Source organism: Pterocles gutturalis, unplaced genomic scaffold (assembly GCF_000699245.1).
Source record: "Pterocles gutturalis isolate BGI_N339 unplaced genomic scaffold, ASM69924v1 scaffold17297, whole genome shotgun sequence".
Taxonomy (NCBI): Eukaryota; Metazoa; Chordata; class Aves; order Pterocliformes; family Pteroclidae; genus Pterocles; species Pterocles gutturalis.
In genome coordinates this window covers 26,350-44,145 of record NW_010115745.1, presented here as the reverse complement: position 1 = coordinate 44,145, position 17,796 = coordinate 26,350, and the positions used below count along the sequence as shown (strand labels likewise).

The window sequence follows — 17,796 nt, the reverse complement described above, 5'->3', positions numbered from 1 at the left end:
GCCGCGCCCCGGCCCCAGCCCAAGCTCCGCCCCCGCAGCGCACCGCCGGCCCCAGGAATGGAAAAGCAGCACAACAGTTATGGTGTGAGTTTTATTTACACAGGAATTGGTACTAGTGGTCTTAAAGGAAGGCTTGATCCTTCTATTTACACAGTTATATACAGATTTATAGTTGAAAAGTAAGAAAACTGTACAAGATAACACAAAAATATAAGACAAATCGGATCCAGTTAAAGTAGTGAATACATAAGTTAAGAAAAGTCTGACATTTAAATTTCAAATTGTAATGTTAGGAGTAGTATATATGTAGTTTTGAAACCAGATAGCAATGTAAGTTACACCACACTAAATCTTTACCCCAATTATGTAGACTCTGCTTTTAAACACCAGACAACGGGAAGCCTCCTGCACTTAAGAATACATAATAGTAATTTTGACTTGATTTCCACAGAGGGACCAGTTACAAAAACCCACATGTAAGGAATTTATTTACATTAAATATTAGTAAAAATGGACCAGGAGAGTGCAAGTGTTCTGCACCTGCAGTGCTATCCATTTTAAATTTCCATCCCCTACAGTCACAAGTTGTTGTACAGCATCTTCAAGAACAGGAAATACTTGACAGTATCTGCTGTGACACATACATATGACCTTATGTCTCACAGTTAAAAGATGTTAAAGAACTAAGTATCACTCACTAAATCAGATGCTTTTTGGATTTCAGTATTGCACACTAATAAAAGAGTTTCAAAACCAATTCTGTGTCTGCATTATTCCAAAGTGGCAGCTCCTTTGACAACACAAAGTCTGCAGATAGCTTTGTCACAGTTTCTAGTGTTCACAATTGCATACAAGTACTTCTTAGTTGGAAATGGCTCAAAGTAAAACTTCTGGTGGCAAAACCCTTTCACAGAATACCCACTCCATTTTTAAGAAGCTGCACGACCAATGCACCAAAACAAATGCTTAACATCACTCACTTTGAAAGCTGTATGCGACAAAAACAATAGCCTTGATCTTACCCCTGTTTAGAATTCAGATATTTTTGCTCTAACAGGTTTGGGCGCAATACTTCCACATTTCCTGAGTTAAATTACATTTGCCCCAACTGAAGAATGAAGCTGCAACTTAAAAAACACACCAAGACAATGTCGCTTCCCAAATTTTAACCATCTTGCACATAAACATACCAAACAACCTTATTTGGTCCTCAGTACTTTCAAATGGTTAATTTTGGAGGTAATATTTGTACCAAAGCATTTGGTTTGGATAGCAGTTTTGGGGCCCTAAGATTTAGCATTTCCCTCATCCCCTCAAAAAAGTGCCTTTGTGGTATTCGTAAAAAAAGTTATGCCTTAAAATTTTTTTTAAAGTACCAACAGAAGTTATTACAAATGTTTATTGCATTGAGCTGATTCTTTTAAAGTATTAAATATGAACTCCCCCACTTCTCAGTTTCATAGGTTTTAGTATTCTGTGTGAAAACAAATCTTCCCACGACAAAAGCTAATACTGGCAAAAGGTTGAAGATTTCATCAGTTCATTACTCCACTGAGAGCTGTGTCATTTTTCCATCTCATTTTCACATTTTCTATAGTGCTTTTCCACATAGAAGTGATGTGAAAACTTCTTTGTCATCAAGTGGTTTTCCACATTTTCAATTGACCTCAACATTATGATGATTAGCTTTTCAGTGCTGGGCTATGGTTCTTGTCCCCTTCTTTGTTGTCCTTCATCAGTGATGCAAACACCTGGAAAAATATTTAATAAATACTAAAAAAGCCAGTCTTATAAAAGATCAATATTAACCACCACAATATTAGCATGGTGATTAATTTCTAGAATGAGGCACTAGAAAGGAAGTGCCCATTGCTCAGAAGTCAGACATGCAGCACAAAGTAGTCATTAAGAGAAATGCCCCATCTACTCATGTGCTGACATGTCTGTTTTGATATAAATATCAAAGAAACTCACCTGTGCCCATTTTTTGTTACTATTCTGCATCTGAATAGCTGCAATACAACTAAAAAGCTTTTCTGATGTAATGTCGTCTGGAAGTTTTGTTAGAAACTGTGCTATATGAATAAAGTCCATCTGTAGGAGAATATCTTCATATAACCGAAGGATTCCTAACCCTGTCCTAAACAAAAATTCTTCTCCATCTCTACAGAAAACGTCCCAGACACGACAGGCCAGATCAAGTGGTAATGACTTGCTGTAGAGTGTAAAAATCCTACAGTTGAGAAAAAAAGACACAGTTATAACTAACCTATTTCAGAAAGATGAAAATACAACCTCCTTTAAATCTCAGTTACATTAGCTGAGACTGAACAGATGACAAGTTATTTCATATGTTCTTACTTTTCCTATATTTCAAAGATCCGCAAGTCTCTGGTTTTTGAAGTCAGAACTCCTACTCTGAAACTCATCTCTCTTTATGCTACAGAAAATCCTCCATTTGAAAGACGCCTCCTTTAGAAGCTCTGGCTAGAGAGGTTACAAACATCTTTATAGTCAAACATGGTATAATATACAAATAAGAGCTTAAGAAACAAACATCGTGTGTACATACATATGTAACACCAGTTACACAAACTGTGTAACTTAACTCTTCCCATTATTTAAGCCATACAGTTTAACAGCTCTGTTCATCATTTGTTTTCTAGACTAAATCTAAGGCCACAAATAATAGAAGACTACATCCCACTAATGTACTAATGAGAATTCAGTAACTATATGTGTGATACATCTTGAATTTCTACTCATGTTAAAAATCAACAAAATCTAAAGACACTTCGATTCTTACTGGGAAGACTGATTGCATTTCTTATTGCAAAGTTTATTTTTAGAAAACGTGCATTATACATGGGCACCGAGTTCAGTCTGTTGTACATACTATACTGTAGAACTCCTCCCACAAATTTGTAGTGGTTTCTTTGATGCAAAGCACTGTGTTCTGTTTCTCCATTATTCCTATTGCAAAGTGGCTCAGGAACCTCAGAACACTCTGTATCTAAGACTACCATAACCTCTTCTACTCTCCCTTTATCAGAGGAGCTCTCTCTATTCCATGGCCAACTTTGGAACATAGAATCATAGAATCATAGAATCACTAAGGTTGGAAAGACCTCAAGGATCATCAAGCCCAACCCAACACCACCTAACTCACTAAACCATGTCCCTAAGCACCACATCTACACGTTTCTTAAACATGTGCAGGAAGAACAATCTTTATGTCTCACAGGTAATCAGAAGTAGAACATTCTAGAACTTTGTACAGCAGCACCATTTCCACAACATACATATATATATATATATCCCTCTTGATCTGCCTAAACTCTCAAGACTGCAGCACACTCCTGAGCCAATGCTGCTGTCGTATAACCTACTCCTGCTGAGACTTCTTACTGATAAGCTGCATCTTGTAGCTGAAGTTTCTTCATTCCCAAGTACTCAGATGACATAACATTTTTATATTATTTAATTCTACTCAATTTAATGTACTCTATTAGAAACTTCTAACCCATATAATAATCCTCTATGAAGCACAGCTTTGAATAGACATTCCGTGTTTGGCAGCACTACACACACTTCAAGGATGCTTGCATTACTGCCTTCCTTTACAGGTACATAATGTAGTTTGGGACACTCTGCTTTACAACATTCATTACTTCAAAACATCCACTGTATTTTCAAGTTTATCCCCTCCCAAACCAGGTCCTAAATTTCATCCTACTTCTGCTTTAAAGTCTGTATTCCTATACTCATACTTTCTTCAGTAGCTGCTCATGTTCATGAAGTCACTTACAACCAGTTGCAAGACAACTATGGTGTAGAAGTGTCCTTTCCCCTACTTATGTTACATATAGATGACTCTTAGCTGCAGCAACAAGAAAATGAGACACACAGGAGTCCTGCGTGTCTTGTTTTCTATCTGAATAGATGTCACTCCTAACCCCAAATGACAAAGTTTGAATCCTGCCAAAGGAACTGCGGTTGCACAAAACAGTTCACCACGATTTCACAAGCGCTAGGAAGCTGAGGTACATAAACACCTAACTGAATGCTGGCTTTATACTGTATTTCTGGTGCTGAAAAACCTGTAGCATAACGGAAAAGTGTTCCAACAGTTATAAGGTTAGGTTTCCTATGTTCGACTCACCAGTCTATCAAATATATGTCTGGAGTAAGACTGTATGATTTGAAATGAAGAAACAATTTGGGAAGATTTTCTTCAAAGAATACTTCAAAGGCTGCGAAGTACTTCAACATCTGTAGAGACAGTAAAGCACCTCGTAAGTAGTCATCAACAGAATGTTTAGTTGTAAAATAACACAAACCCCACCAAGAATTGAGGATGTCAGTATAGCACAATGTGACTTCTTAGGATGAGTACAACAGTCAAGTGCTTCTAGAGGAAAAACCAAAACAGTAGAATGTGTTCTGTGGATTCGTATCTGGTATTCTCAATTTTGTAACCACAGGTTAGAGTTCTCCATTATTCAATAAATCAACTATGTTTCAACTCAGAAGAATGTTATGGTTCAAAACCAGAAAACTATGCATACCATGCTGTGATCCACACGGAAAAAGGCCAGCTGGCATGGCTTGTTTAGGAGGTTAGCAAAGGCAATGAAAGCATCTGCCTCTTCCAGATTGAGAATGAGCACAGCAGCAATGAAGGACATCCCTTGTACCTTCAAGTGGGAAAAACATCAGGCAAATATAGGTAAGTAGATTCAAGCACACCTTTTATCTTTGGAAACGCAAATATTTACAGTCCACAATATATCAAATACCATTGTATAACATTTCCAGATGAACAGAAACAATACAGATAAATAATTTTTATACATGTAGTCAATTTGATTTCAGCAAGACAGTGTTTCTTCAGATGTCTGGATTTAGGTGCTTGATGGAAGTTCTGGGAGGTCTCATCATCACAAGTCCTCAGGACTTGGAATGCAAGTAAGTTAAAACCACACAGGCTGGACACAGTGCTCATGAGAGAAAACTTGGCCTTAAATTAATTGTTAAGCTATGGGAAAAGCAGACATGGAGAAAAAAACTCATATGGGACAGTTTAGACACAGACAGATATGTTGGAACTGAGACAAAATGCTCTTGCAGAACAGTCAAGACGTATCTTTCCACTGGCCAAACATTATTTGTTCACATACATAAAATTACTTTTAAGTGGTTAGCAACAATGAAAGTTTACATTTTTCTGTGATTACTCTCTCAAAAACACTTTAGCCTCCAATAAAAGTGAAGAGCATTATTCTTATAGTTCTTAACTGATGATCTGAATACTCATTATACTAAAAAGTTTTACCAATTTCAACAGCAATAATTATTCTGCTGTTTCCAGGCATTTATGCTGCCTGCTCCTCACTTAAAAAAAATGCACTCAGTATTTTAATCAAGTAGGGAGAAAAGTATTGATATGCATCAAAAACAGTCCAGCGGCTTTCCTTTTTGTGGGATAGTTGGGTGTGGAAATAAGATTACATTAAATTTAATGCCATATTAACATTAAAAAAATATTTGATCAGAAATATCCAGGCTACCTGTGACTGTTGTATTCTCTTTTCCAAATGAAAAAGAGAAGACCCAGCCATGAAAAAATTACTTGTTGTTTGCCTTTTATAACTCCACCCTAGGAACATGCAATCTCAGAATCTGCAGAGTTTGTAATCTCACTTAAAGAGTATGGGAGGATCTCCAAAAATGAGGTCACAGGTGACAGAATTCAGGGCTAAAAACATTTGAACGTGAAAAGCCAGTTGGATACTGATGCAGAGACCCAAGCATGTCTGACTTACAGAAGGAAGCACACCATGTGCTAAATAATGGTTTGTTGCATGGATCAGACTTAAAACTCTTCAAGTTCTTTTTAGCCTAGAAGCGACTGGAGCTTGTGAAAGGTGTTCCTAGCCACCCCCAGGAACAAAGAATGAAAAAAGAGGGAGAGAAAAAAGCATCTGTTTGTTATTTAAGTGCTCCTGTAAACTGACACCATTCAGAGTGATGTTAGGTTTGGCTGGTTGGTTTGTGGGGTTTTTGACAGGTTTTTCTATGGCTTTTAGTTTGGTTGGTTTTTGTTTTGTTTTAAACACAGTTGTGTTTACTGCAAACAATCTTCTCTTCACTGAACTCATATGGGCAATTAATCTTTTATAACAAGACACCAATAAGGAGTTTTCTGGATTTTAGGATGTATGGCAGTAAAGCAGAGAGCATCACTACGGAAATGGCAACAGTGGGAGCAACACTAGGTCAGAACAAGCTAGGTACTCACTGGAAGTCCGCTAGCATTTTGTTTTTTTCTGTAGATAACTGTGGGGTCTGTCAGAACTATAATGCCTTGTGAACAAATCCATTTAAAATTTTTCATGCAAGCCAGACATATACTCATCCTTGACATTCAGTACATTTTACATGGATATTTAAATATCTCTAAGAATTACCATCGTTGTAACTGCTATGAAATAAATGACTAAGTGCCAAAGTTGAATTCTTTTTTTATGTGCTAGTAGCATAAAGTTTAGATAATCTACTTATTAAATACACTCTAATACATGACATCTTGAGCTTATTTACCATGTTATAAACCTTTTACAGCATATACTTACATATCCCACATCTGGTCTGTAACATGTATATGCTCCTAAAACACTATGCAGGAGATCATGGTAAGGACCACCCTAATACAAGGGGAGAAAGGAGGGGGAAAAGAAAAAAGGTTTTTTTCAAAATCACTTATCAATACAGGAAGGTAAGAAGCCAGTATTTTAAGATGTGAGTGAGCCAGTGAATTATTGCTCTGTTCACATTTAGAATAACACCAGTTTTTACACTAAGCTTTTATGTATGCTTTTGAGACGTTAAAGGAAGAGACCAACAATCCTATGAAGTAATTCAGTGGAAATCAGTATATAGTGGAAAATAAGGCTATCTGGTACACATCCAGGGTTGGTTTTTCCTTTTCAGAGACAGTGGATGTTTTAATTCTTAGTAGCACAAGCTACTGTATTACAGTAGTGCATGCTATTTAATAGACTTGTGTATGCATATATCTATATAAAAATCATAAAGCCTGAAAATCTGTACTATTACGCATGAAGATTTCTGTAGAAGCAATGAGAATATTCTCATTTTTCCACATTAACTTTATAAATAGTAACAGGAACCACATGCAATTTTTCCAGGAGAAAGAGTCTTACAGTCCACTGTTAAGTGTCCCTACTTTATTCTTATTAAAAAAATATTACTATTTGCTGTTGTATGTAGAAAATAACTATTTTTGCTTTTCTCGTTTTATACAAATAACTTTTAAAAACTACTCCATATGTAGCCAGATAGGTTTCTTTCCATGTAAAACTATTTGGAAGTTTAAAGTTGTCATAACTGAAGTTACAGAAATCTCACCTTCTGGAAAATATACAGGGATGGAAATGTGCGTGATATATCCAACTTAATTAGCTCCAGACTGGCCTCACGATCAGCAACAGATGCACCTGCATCTGCAAGCAAAACCAATGCTCATTAAAACAGATAGATAAATTCTGCACATTCAGAATAAAACTGCCATAGGCACATGATTAGGGAAAAAAAGTTACCTAGTTCTAATTCTTGGAGTGCACTTCTACATTGCTGTAACTTCAAGAACTAAAACTGTCCATTGATACCTGGTATATGACATCAACTCCAAAAAGTGAGGGAAGCTATCAGTAATTACTACCCGTCTACTCACTCTTTTTCAAGTCATACACCTCTATACCATTCAGACTTAAAACCAACAGGTTACCTCTTACTTCTGTGTAACATTCTATCCAGGTCCAGACTGGCCCTGCATTCACTAGAATTTGAACTTTGCCCAGCCCAGTCCTCAAAACCCTGTTTTCTTTATCTTCTACTGTGACTTCAGTTACTGAGTCTGTGCAAGAGCCTAGAGCGAGAGCAGTGCTCTTGTTCTAAACATGACCCAGTGTGATCCTACTTTTCAAATTTTTAGCTCCTAACTGGCTTGTTTAGTGGCTCATTTCAACAAGCAGCATTGAAATACAGTATGTACACTAAAGGAAAACAAGGATGAATTACATCATTATTACAAGAAGCCAGTACTTCTTCACCTGCAAAGTCAAGCATGTTACTTTTGAAGTCATGCTTTTCTCATGTCCCACTTTTACTGAAAGTAACTAAAATATACACAGCAAAACTTCACTGAAGTTTCCAGAATTGACCAAACAGTTACGATCTGCAGAAGTTACATTACTTCTGAGCTCTCCTTAGCTCTCATTTGACTCGGATCTTTTTGCATCCTTATGACAGGCATTCTTCAAATGGCAGCAAAGAAGGCAGCATTCACTCAAGAACCTCCAGAAGAAATTCAGCTGGCCCTAGAGTTATCTCTATCCTATCCTCTACATGGGGACATGATGCAAATACTAGTGATAGCGAGAAGGAACATATATATGTGGCACTTGAGAAAAGGCTCCTCCAGAGGGCTTAAACCAGTCAAGAGCCATCTAGGAAGTGGAAGATGGCAGAATTTCATTAGTAGCCTAAACAGAACATGCTCTGCTGAAGCCTGGAAAGCAGTATTTTCTTCCAGTCCTCCTAAAACTCTGATAGATGCATTCAGGAGTGGAACTGCTGCAGGCTGTGTTAGAGGAATTTGGGAGAAAGAAGGCAACTATTATTACAGAGAAAGAACATACACAATCTAGAAAAAAGTTCAAGAACTACTGCTTAATCCCTCCTGTCTCTTTCAAAAGGAAGAGATATTGGATAATTTGGGATCATTTCATCTGGGACAGTATCACAGAATCATAGGATGGTTAGGGTTGGAAAGGACCTTAAAGATCATCACGTTCCAACCCCCCTGCCATGGGCAGGGACACCCTCCACTAGACCAGGTTGCTCAAAGCCTCATCCAGCCTGGCCTTGAACGCTTCCGGGGACGGGGCATCCACAGCTTCCCTGGGCAATCTGTTCCAGTGTCTCACCACCCTCACAGTGAAAAACTTCTTCCCAGTCTAAATCTACTAGTCTAAATCTTCTTCTAGTCTAAATCCACCCTCTTTCAGCTTATAACCATAACCCCTTGTCCTATCACTACACTCCCTGATAAAGAGTGCCTCCCCATCCCTCCTGTACCCCCTTTAGGTACTGGTAGGCTGCTATCGGGTCTCCTCGGAGCCTTCTCTTCTCCAGGCTGAACAACCCCAGCTCTTTCAGCCTGTCCTCAAAGTGCTTCATGGCTCTCCTCTGGACTCGGCGGTCCAGGTCTTTTTTCATGTTGGGGCCCCAGAGCTGAACACAGTACTTCAGGTGAGGTCTCACAAGAGCAGAGCAGAGGGGGAGAATCACCTCCTTCGACCTGCTGCTAGTGCTTCTTTTGATGCAGCCCAGGATACAGTTGGCTTTCTGGGCTGCAAGCGCACAACGCCAGCTCATGTTGAGCTCCATTTTTATCCAGTTAGAGTATTCCCAAGGAAGATTACAATCTACAGTACAGAGCAAAAGAAACTCTGGATTTACACAGGAAATCCAGTTCAACTCCAAAAGAAGATTTGCTGGGGGTCTTTTGAAGAGATCTGACAGATAACACATCTTTTAATTAATGTCTTGAAGACACAGAAAGATCCTTTTCATGCTTTAATCGTATTTACCAAAATAAAGTGTTAGAGATTTTGAACAGGAAAAACCCTCAGAACTACTCTAATATGTTAAATGAGGCTAAAATAATTGATCTTCCAGATTTTGCTACCAAAGATTAGTACTAAGCACAGTAGGCTGGCTTGTTTTTCAACCAGAGATTAAAATCCTATTACTCCAAGTCTTCCCATATTACTACACTTCCCAGAACATCTGACACAATCAAACTGGACCCTTTCCCCTTTCATTCCCATCCAGAACTACTACCTTTCAAAAATAAACAGATTACTGAAGCCTCCCCCCATGCTCAGCCCAGACCCCCACAACAAAAGAACAAACAAACAGCCACCCCACAAACCAAGACGCATTTCAAATGTATTCTCCAAGGATATGCATATGGGCAAGGAAGACCCAAATAATTTACAGTCAAAGTAGCCAGTTAGTCAGGACTGGATATGGCAAGTGCAAACAAAAAATACTTATTGCATTACAATGCCATTTCCTTTCCCCTCCGAAAAGAAAAAAAAAAAAAAAAAAAACCAACTCAAAAAAATAGTTATTTCATAGCAGCTGGTACTGACAGTATCATATGACAGCATTTAAAAGGCAACTGTTAACAGCACAAGGACTTAATGTCTATAACAAGCATATATCCACCATTAAAAACATCACTGATGCTTTTTTAACAGAAAGAACCCCACGAGACAGCAATATGCCAGTGATAAGACTCCATTATACATACAAGTGTGATAAAATCCCCACTTAGAAGATTAGGAAGGAAAGGCAATCTGGGCAGTCAAGGAAACCCAAGTGGGATCCAAAATGCATAATGTTACACATTCTTCACCTCTCAGTTCCACAATCAAACACATATAGAATAATATTTTTTCTTTCCCAAAAGTGTGGAAGAAGGACTAACATGAGAACCATCTAATCCCAAGTAAGCAACAGTACTCCTGCAACTTAGATTCCCATTTCTTCTTTTTGTATTTCACCTAAAATTTTCACGAGAGCTTACTCCTGGTATTTCAGGAATTCAGAAGAAAACACATAAATTTGAAAGTGAACTAGCACATGCAGTATTTAATGCATCTTTTATCAATACAGTAAATACTCTTAAGCCCATCACTCACTGACTTGTCATAAGAAAACAAACATTTAAGTAGGGAATGTGACATGTATTCCTAATTATTGCAATTGCAGATGAACTTGTGAGACTTCCTGGGTTTGTAAAAGTGAACAGGAGACTGTCTAGCATTCAGGAGATCTCACCTTCTATGTCATTCTCAGAACTTGTCTCACTGAAGCTTCTCCATCGTTCCTTAGCTCTTGACAAGAAGATTTCATACAGTTCTACAAGAAAACAAAATAAAAGCAACAACAAAAAAGGATGAGATAAATAAGAAAAGCACCCATGCAAAACAAAAGCACACTAAGTATTCTTGGCTTTGGTTTTGTTGCTTGGTTTCATCTTAACCACTGGGGGTAGGGGGAGAATCTATTAGATGATTACCACTAACCACTGGGAGTACCACTACAGAGTGTTTGCACTGTATTATGCTTTCTTCTGTGGTGAACATGCAAATTACAAGAGGGAAGAAATCCTGTTTTAAATACTTCAAAATTTTATTTTTGTGAATGGGTTAGAACACTTCCAGTTCATCAAAGTCATTAGTTATGAAGTAAAGCAATTCCCCTTTCCACCCACTTAAGAAAGCAAAACTACAAATTCTCAGTTTTAAACATAACTATTTTTGGGGCAAGACCACCACCTTAACTCTTACAAGACTAATTTTTTTTTGTAAGCAGGTTTTGAACATTGTTTCCATAATTTACCAGGCTATGATGTCTAATTGTAAAAAACACCTGTTCCTAAGGTTATGAAATAGTTCTTCAAAAAGGAAACATACCCTAATTTATATTTTTTTATGAAAAGTTTACATTTTTCTTTGAAAATAGGCAAGCTAATTTTGCATTAAAATGTGATCTGTTAAGGCATACCAGGAGTGATATTTAATTCGTTTCCCACAGCTAGACTCCAAACCTTCCCACGTACACTTGGGGGTAATCCCTGCCACCACAGCTCTCGAACTCTTCGGGTAGCACGCCTAGGATACAGAAGTAGGGGGTGGGGGGGGAAAAAAAAAAAGGAAGAAAGGCACATATTGCACATCTTGTTTTCTAAAAATCACTGGGCAACTTACAAGCAAAATAATAAACCATTTCCCAAATATTCAATATTCAAGGATCTCTGCTTATGCTAAAACCCCATTTAAAAAAAACCACAAAATATTAAGCTCCAAGGAAGCATATCTCATGTTGCTCTGTAATGACCTCTCACTATATCATGGCAACACGAACTGACTTCTTGACAAAACAGAAAGGAAAAGGAAAACAAGGTATGGGTTTCCAGAGGAGAAACAAGCCAGCCTTGCCTCATTTACAGAACAGAGCTTTACTTACATGCCTTCCCAGTTAGGTAGTATTTCATTGACCCAAATCACCATAGCACTAGCAATATTCTCTTCTTGCTTGAAACGCTCTCTCATTATTTTTTTCCTTTTATGTGCTTCTTTAATTTCTGTTAAGCACAACATGTTAATAATTCTGTATTAGTGTATATAAATTATTAGGTAAATAATTCAGGTATTATCTAATTATTTAGATGATGTCTAAAAGAGATCAAAGGTAAATTACCATTGCGCATGAGCTAGCTGGTACTACTTTCTGTTGACTGTAGGTATATTTCTGAGGAAATTTTTTTTAATGTAAGCCATCTTTGAGTTACTCAAATACAGAGCAATTTAGACAAGTAAAAATCTGTCTAGAAAAGTCAGAGCACTCTTTTCTGCAGTACACAGAATGACTAAAAGTAAGCACTTCATCAGCACTGTTTTTCCTGTAATGAATTTCACATCACGTTCTTCCAAAACCTTATTTATTTAGACTAATCAGCAATAATTATAAATAAAGTTATTATTCAAAAGTGCAGCGCTGCAGCCATTTAAAAATTACTCGGATTTTACTGAAACTTTCAACTATAAAGATTATGTATTTTCTTTTCTGGAAAGAGATCTGAGACAAAGCCACAGGGTTGAAAAAGAGAGTATTCTGCCTTCTGCTAAAAAAAGGATCATTTATAGACCCCTCTTATTAGAAAGGCTAAAAGAAGGGTAGAGCAATGCTATCTTGACACCACTAAGAACTACCATGAAATTGCAAGACATCATCTACTTCTGCATGCATTAGACATATCAATGGAGTAAGCATGCCATCTCTGGTAAACTGATAGGGCTGGGCAGCTTCACTAAGTTTTTACTGAAGCTTTCTATGTGTAGCAATAGTTAATTTAATGAATACTAGGGCATGTATATTAAAACACGACACGTGGCTGGCTTTCCAAAGATGGAATTAGAGAATATGGACCACACATGACACCTTACAAGATGCACACAAGAGGAGTGAAATGAGTTGTCAAACGCCTTGGATTTCTTATTGCATCTTTCAGTGTAAGCTGACACAGATCCATAGCGGCTCAATCAGTTCAGAAGCTTATACCTCTGGCAACAGCCCAAGCAAAACATGCACCACAGACTCTTAAATTAGCTTATTCCTTGAATACTAGGCACGAGACTACAGAAGTCCTTTCAGCAGCTATTCATAGACTGACAGTACTAGATGCTACAGATCTGTTTTTTAAATAAAACATATCTAATGGGATTGGGAAGGCTCACACAGGTACAGCTGGCTGCAAAGAAAACCAAAGTTTTCATATCTTCACATTGGAATTTATCTCAAATTCCTGAAAAAACAGATCTTTAAGCAGTCAGCTTTATTATACTTGGGCTCTCAGAGGCAACTGCAGCAGCCCAGCTTGAAAAAAAGAGTCCAAGTACCCAGAGAGTTTCTTGCTGATCACATTGCACAAGTAGTTTAAAAAAAAAAAATCAAGTTTCTACTTAAAATTTAAAGAAAAGGTTAAACTGACTTCTGAACCTAGGTATGTTCATTGTGGTGGAATAAGAAAATAATTTGATAACTGAGTTCCCTTTTAAACTGTGTGCACATACGTACCAGAGAATAATCTACATGTTAAACAAGGTTATTCTTTCCTGTACCTACTAACCTACATGCCAGAAATTATTACTGCTGTGCAGTTAAACAGAATTATAGTTATTGTCAGTAGTTAACATACCTCGCTTTTTTGCCTCTGCCACCATTTCATCGTATTCTTGTCGATGACGTAAAGCCTCCTCCACTGATTTGGCAGGAAGATTTCTGAAAACAAGTTGTTCCTGAATTCAATACACACAAATGACTTTCTGAACCATCTCAAAGCAGGTTTTAATTTGGCCTCTCTCTAATACGAGCTTTGGGGTTGCCACACTGCCAGTGTTTCAGTAACAGGAGTAGAGGGCTACCAGATGTTTACTGCTTCTGTTTATTAGTTCTTCCATAACTTCCCCCAAAGGAGAGTTAAGATTTGCTGAACATCTGGAATGATGCTCAAATTAAGTTTGCATGAAGTGACAAAAGGGAAATACTGATATTTCTCCACATGCATATTTTAATCATTAAATATAGCTGCATATTGATACTCCATTTGTTCATATGAAATCTATGATGACATATTTTCAATAAAAGGTAAAGGTTATCCCACAAGAGAAGATAGGTTTACCAAAGCAAGAAAGGATAGATCCACATTTATGTCACAGCTAAAGCTAAGGAAGCTTGCTGCAGAACTACAGGTTCACCAGCTTAAAATGTGTTTGGGTTTTGGCTGCATAGTGATACTCTAATTGACAAACTCACACTTCCTTTTGACCAAGCTGACTCACTCCAAAACAAACCAGAACACAATGTTTGGTCTCAGTCCCTTACCCAATCTCTAGTCTACACTGGTTCAAAATAAACAGAAGACAGTTCCGTTATTTTAATATGCCAAAAAAAAGTTTTCCACCTCCTCTTATACAAGCAGAAAAGATCACTTTATTAATATTTCCAGTGGAAGTGAGAGCAGAATATATTTTCAAGTATCAGATGTGGGAACACATTACACACTCAAGATAGCACTCCAACTTGAAACAAGTGTCATTTGTAAAAACATACTTATGTTACTTTGCAATCATGATCTTTTTAAAGTACAGAAAAGCATCAGCAAACCAGCTACTGCGTATCTTACTCTCCACCATACAGTAAAAGAAATAATGCATTTACAAAAAATTATCATATGAACCTGTACCTCCATTCAGGATATTTCTGTCTTAGCATTGAATGAGCTTACATACTGTTAGAGAGAATCTCGAAGGAAACATTCTACTTCTATTTTCCGAATTGAAATTGATAAGTGCAAACATTTAACAGTGCCATCACAAGCCTTCTCAAGGTGCAACCTGAAAGCTTTGTTCCTTTTGCTTTCCTTGCAGCATGTGTTACTAGGTAGCATGTCCTCCTCTTTCCTTCAAATGGCTGAGGATGGTATAGATGAAAATACTGACCAAATTATTATCCATTTTTCATTACTATTCTTATTTGCACTTAATATAGTTTTTTGTTGCATATTTGTTTCCTGTTTCCTTGCCTTCAGCTGAAACTTTAAGGAGCCACGAAAATGCAACTGGAACAGGGGCAAGGAACAGTTTCAGTGAACACTGTCATCTTGGTACCAACAAAGCATTTAACTGTAGTTGCCAGATACAAAAACAGCATTCAGCATTTGTGACAGGAAGGTATTTCTTGTTTTCCAAAGGCATTTTTTTCCTGCTGTTACCTACATAGAATTTTTTTCTGATTTTTAAAAGACACTTCTGGTAAGCCAAGTCCAGGTTTGCTGAAGTGACAACTGCCACTGTTAAGTCTTCCCAACTGGTCTAGGAAATTAAGTTTCCAGAATGGGGGAAGGAGAAGAGAGTGCACACTGAGATGGTAGGGAAGAAATCCATAAAAGTCTTCAGGAATTTTCCTGAAGATAAGACTGGTGGCCCCATTACAGCAAGAAAAAATTCCTCATATAGACTATAATATACTTAAAGGTTCTTCTGGAGGTATTTGTTAGGCTCTTATCTGGGATGGAATAATCCAATGACACTCTCATGTAAGCCTTGTGAAGTTCAGCTCTCAGAAGCATATCTAACAAATCCAGTCATAATCAGTTCCACAGCAGAATCGTACTTACGCTGGTCGATCCTCAAGAATCAAAGCAGTAGTTGAAAGTGGTTCAAATTCAATATTTTTACGTCTTGCTGATGGGGGTGGAGGTTTATACATTCTTCCTGTCCGTGCTTCATATTCCTAAACAACATTATTGATAAAAATTACATTTCAACTTTCAGCCTCACTTCTAATTGGTAAACATAATACTACTTTTTAAACACTTAATAAAAAATGTTTAAATATATAATATTAAATAATTTAAGACAGCAAGGAGCTACCATTACAAGTTGAAATTATTTATAGCAAGACAGTACAGCTTTCCAGGACTGCAAGTAAAGACAAATGAGAAAGCAGTTTCTTTTATCAACTTAATCTTTGATCTATTCTAGTTCAGTATTACTACTGAGCATCCAAGGATCCGTTACAGTTCGGAAATCTGCATAATCTTCCCAAACTAATTAGTGCACAAGTATATTTAAGTAATCTGTGAAGCTGACAGAAAAAGAACACCCACCATAAACAAAAACAACAAAACCACTAACCAAGAATATGTGTCTCTTCCCATTTATTTCCTTTTGATTTTATCTGCCCTTAAGATCTGGTACCCCTCATATTTCTGGTGCCTTTAAGCAAGTCCATCAAAGCCACATTATCAAGAACCACCTACACTATACTCAGTAACAGTATAGTAAGTCTGTTTCATATAATTTCTTAGAGGTTAAAACATGCAATCTACTTAGAAATATTTAAGAGCCTTTAGTATACAGAAGGTTCTGAGAAAGAAGAATCCCATTCCTTTTTCCATAGAGCACATCAACAAACAGAAATATGAAACAGTCTTTATTCAGGAAAAGGGCTAGACAGAGACAGATGAAAACCTCAAATCTCACATTATCCTCTGTAAGTACAAAATTTCTGCCAAGTTATGGGAAACTCATGATCCAGCAAATCTTAAAAGGTTATTGTGAGAAGACTTTCAACTTATTTCCAAACCAAGTTAGCTTGTGGGTTCACACTCCCCTTAAGCACAAACGCTAAATGCTAGTTTCTCTAAAAGTCTTCCACATGCTGGAATTCAAACACAGAATACTAACAGAGGAAATTTAAGTTACTTTAGTAATGTACTTTCACAATCACACAGTTCTATTCTTAAGCACAGCCTAATGAGCTCTAACTTCTACAAGCTTTTTTTATCTGAAGACAGTTTGTTATTGTACACTGTCGCTTTCATAATTGTGTAAGTAAATTCAGTCTCAGATTAACCAAAATATCTTATGCTTAAGTCACCAAAAATAAAAACTAAGTAGGTTATGTATCTTCCCAATCAAACATAACAATCTTCTTTAGAAAGTGCTCCCAAATGAATCTCGCACCTAATACACAGCTTCCTGAACACATGAGTTCTACCAGGGAGAAACAGAGGTCTTCGCACAGTGTTCACTGGTAGCATTGTAGTAACAGAGCTGACAACTTTAAAGCTACTACATAGTTTAAAAGTTCAGTACACAGTTGAAGTCCATAAAGTTAAATGGGAAAAGACCTCTTACAAACATGACAACACAACCTCAGATTTCCAGAGAAGGCACAAATTGTTTGCCCAACACTAAGGCAGCTTAAAGCTTTCTGCTCAACAGCCTCCTTACTCTATCCATTTTAATGCTCTCTAACATATTCTTTCACATTGGGCATAATACATGAAGTGATCCAAGAAAGTATAATTTCAAGGAAGTTGTAGTAAACTCATCTCAAGAAGAAGTTACCAGAGAAACATCAAGGTTGGAAGGAGCCTCTGGAGATCTAGTCCAGCCTCCCTGCTCAAAGCAAGGTCAACTATAGCAGGTTGTGCAGGACCTCATCCAGGCAGATTTTCAATATCATCATGAACAGACTCTACTCTTGCTAGGCAGAGGCTACATCACCCAGTATTCCAAAGTACTAGCCAGACCCAGTCTCTTAGCGTCAGAGGTCTGAGGAGATTAG

General features: G+C 37.4%; 1 protein-coding gene across 1 annotated transcript in view; it reads right to left on the bottom strand.

The window, feature by feature from the left end:
- Positions 1 to 812: 812 nt before the first annotated feature.
- Positions 813 to 17,796, bottom strand: part of LOC104459486 (TBC1 domain family member 12-like) — a 30,377-nt gene continuing 13,393 nt past the window's right edge. The window contains exons 4-14 of the mRNA XM_010075294.1: positions 15,839 to 15,954; positions 13,859 to 13,941; positions 12,127 to 12,244; positions 11,665 to 11,771; positions 10,936 to 11,016; positions 7,432 to 7,526; positions 6,636 to 6,707; positions 4,569 to 4,697; positions 4,163 to 4,272; positions 1,975 to 2,233; positions 813 to 1,751 (exon numbers count right to left, since the gene is read on the bottom strand). Of these exons, the coding sequence (XP_010073596.1) occupies positions 1,683 to 1,751; positions 1,975 to 2,233; positions 4,163 to 4,272; positions 4,569 to 4,697; positions 6,636 to 6,707; positions 7,432 to 7,526; positions 10,936 to 11,016; positions 11,665 to 11,771; positions 12,127 to 12,244; positions 13,859 to 13,941; positions 15,839 to 15,954 (1,239 nt within the window). The 3' untranslated portion in view covers positions 813 to 1,682. The remainder of the gene's footprint in view (positions 1,752 to 1,974; positions 2,234 to 4,162; positions 4,273 to 4,568; positions 4,698 to 6,635; positions 6,708 to 7,431; positions 7,527 to 10,935; positions 11,017 to 11,664; positions 11,772 to 12,126; positions 12,245 to 13,858; positions 13,942 to 15,838; positions 15,955 to 17,796) is intronic.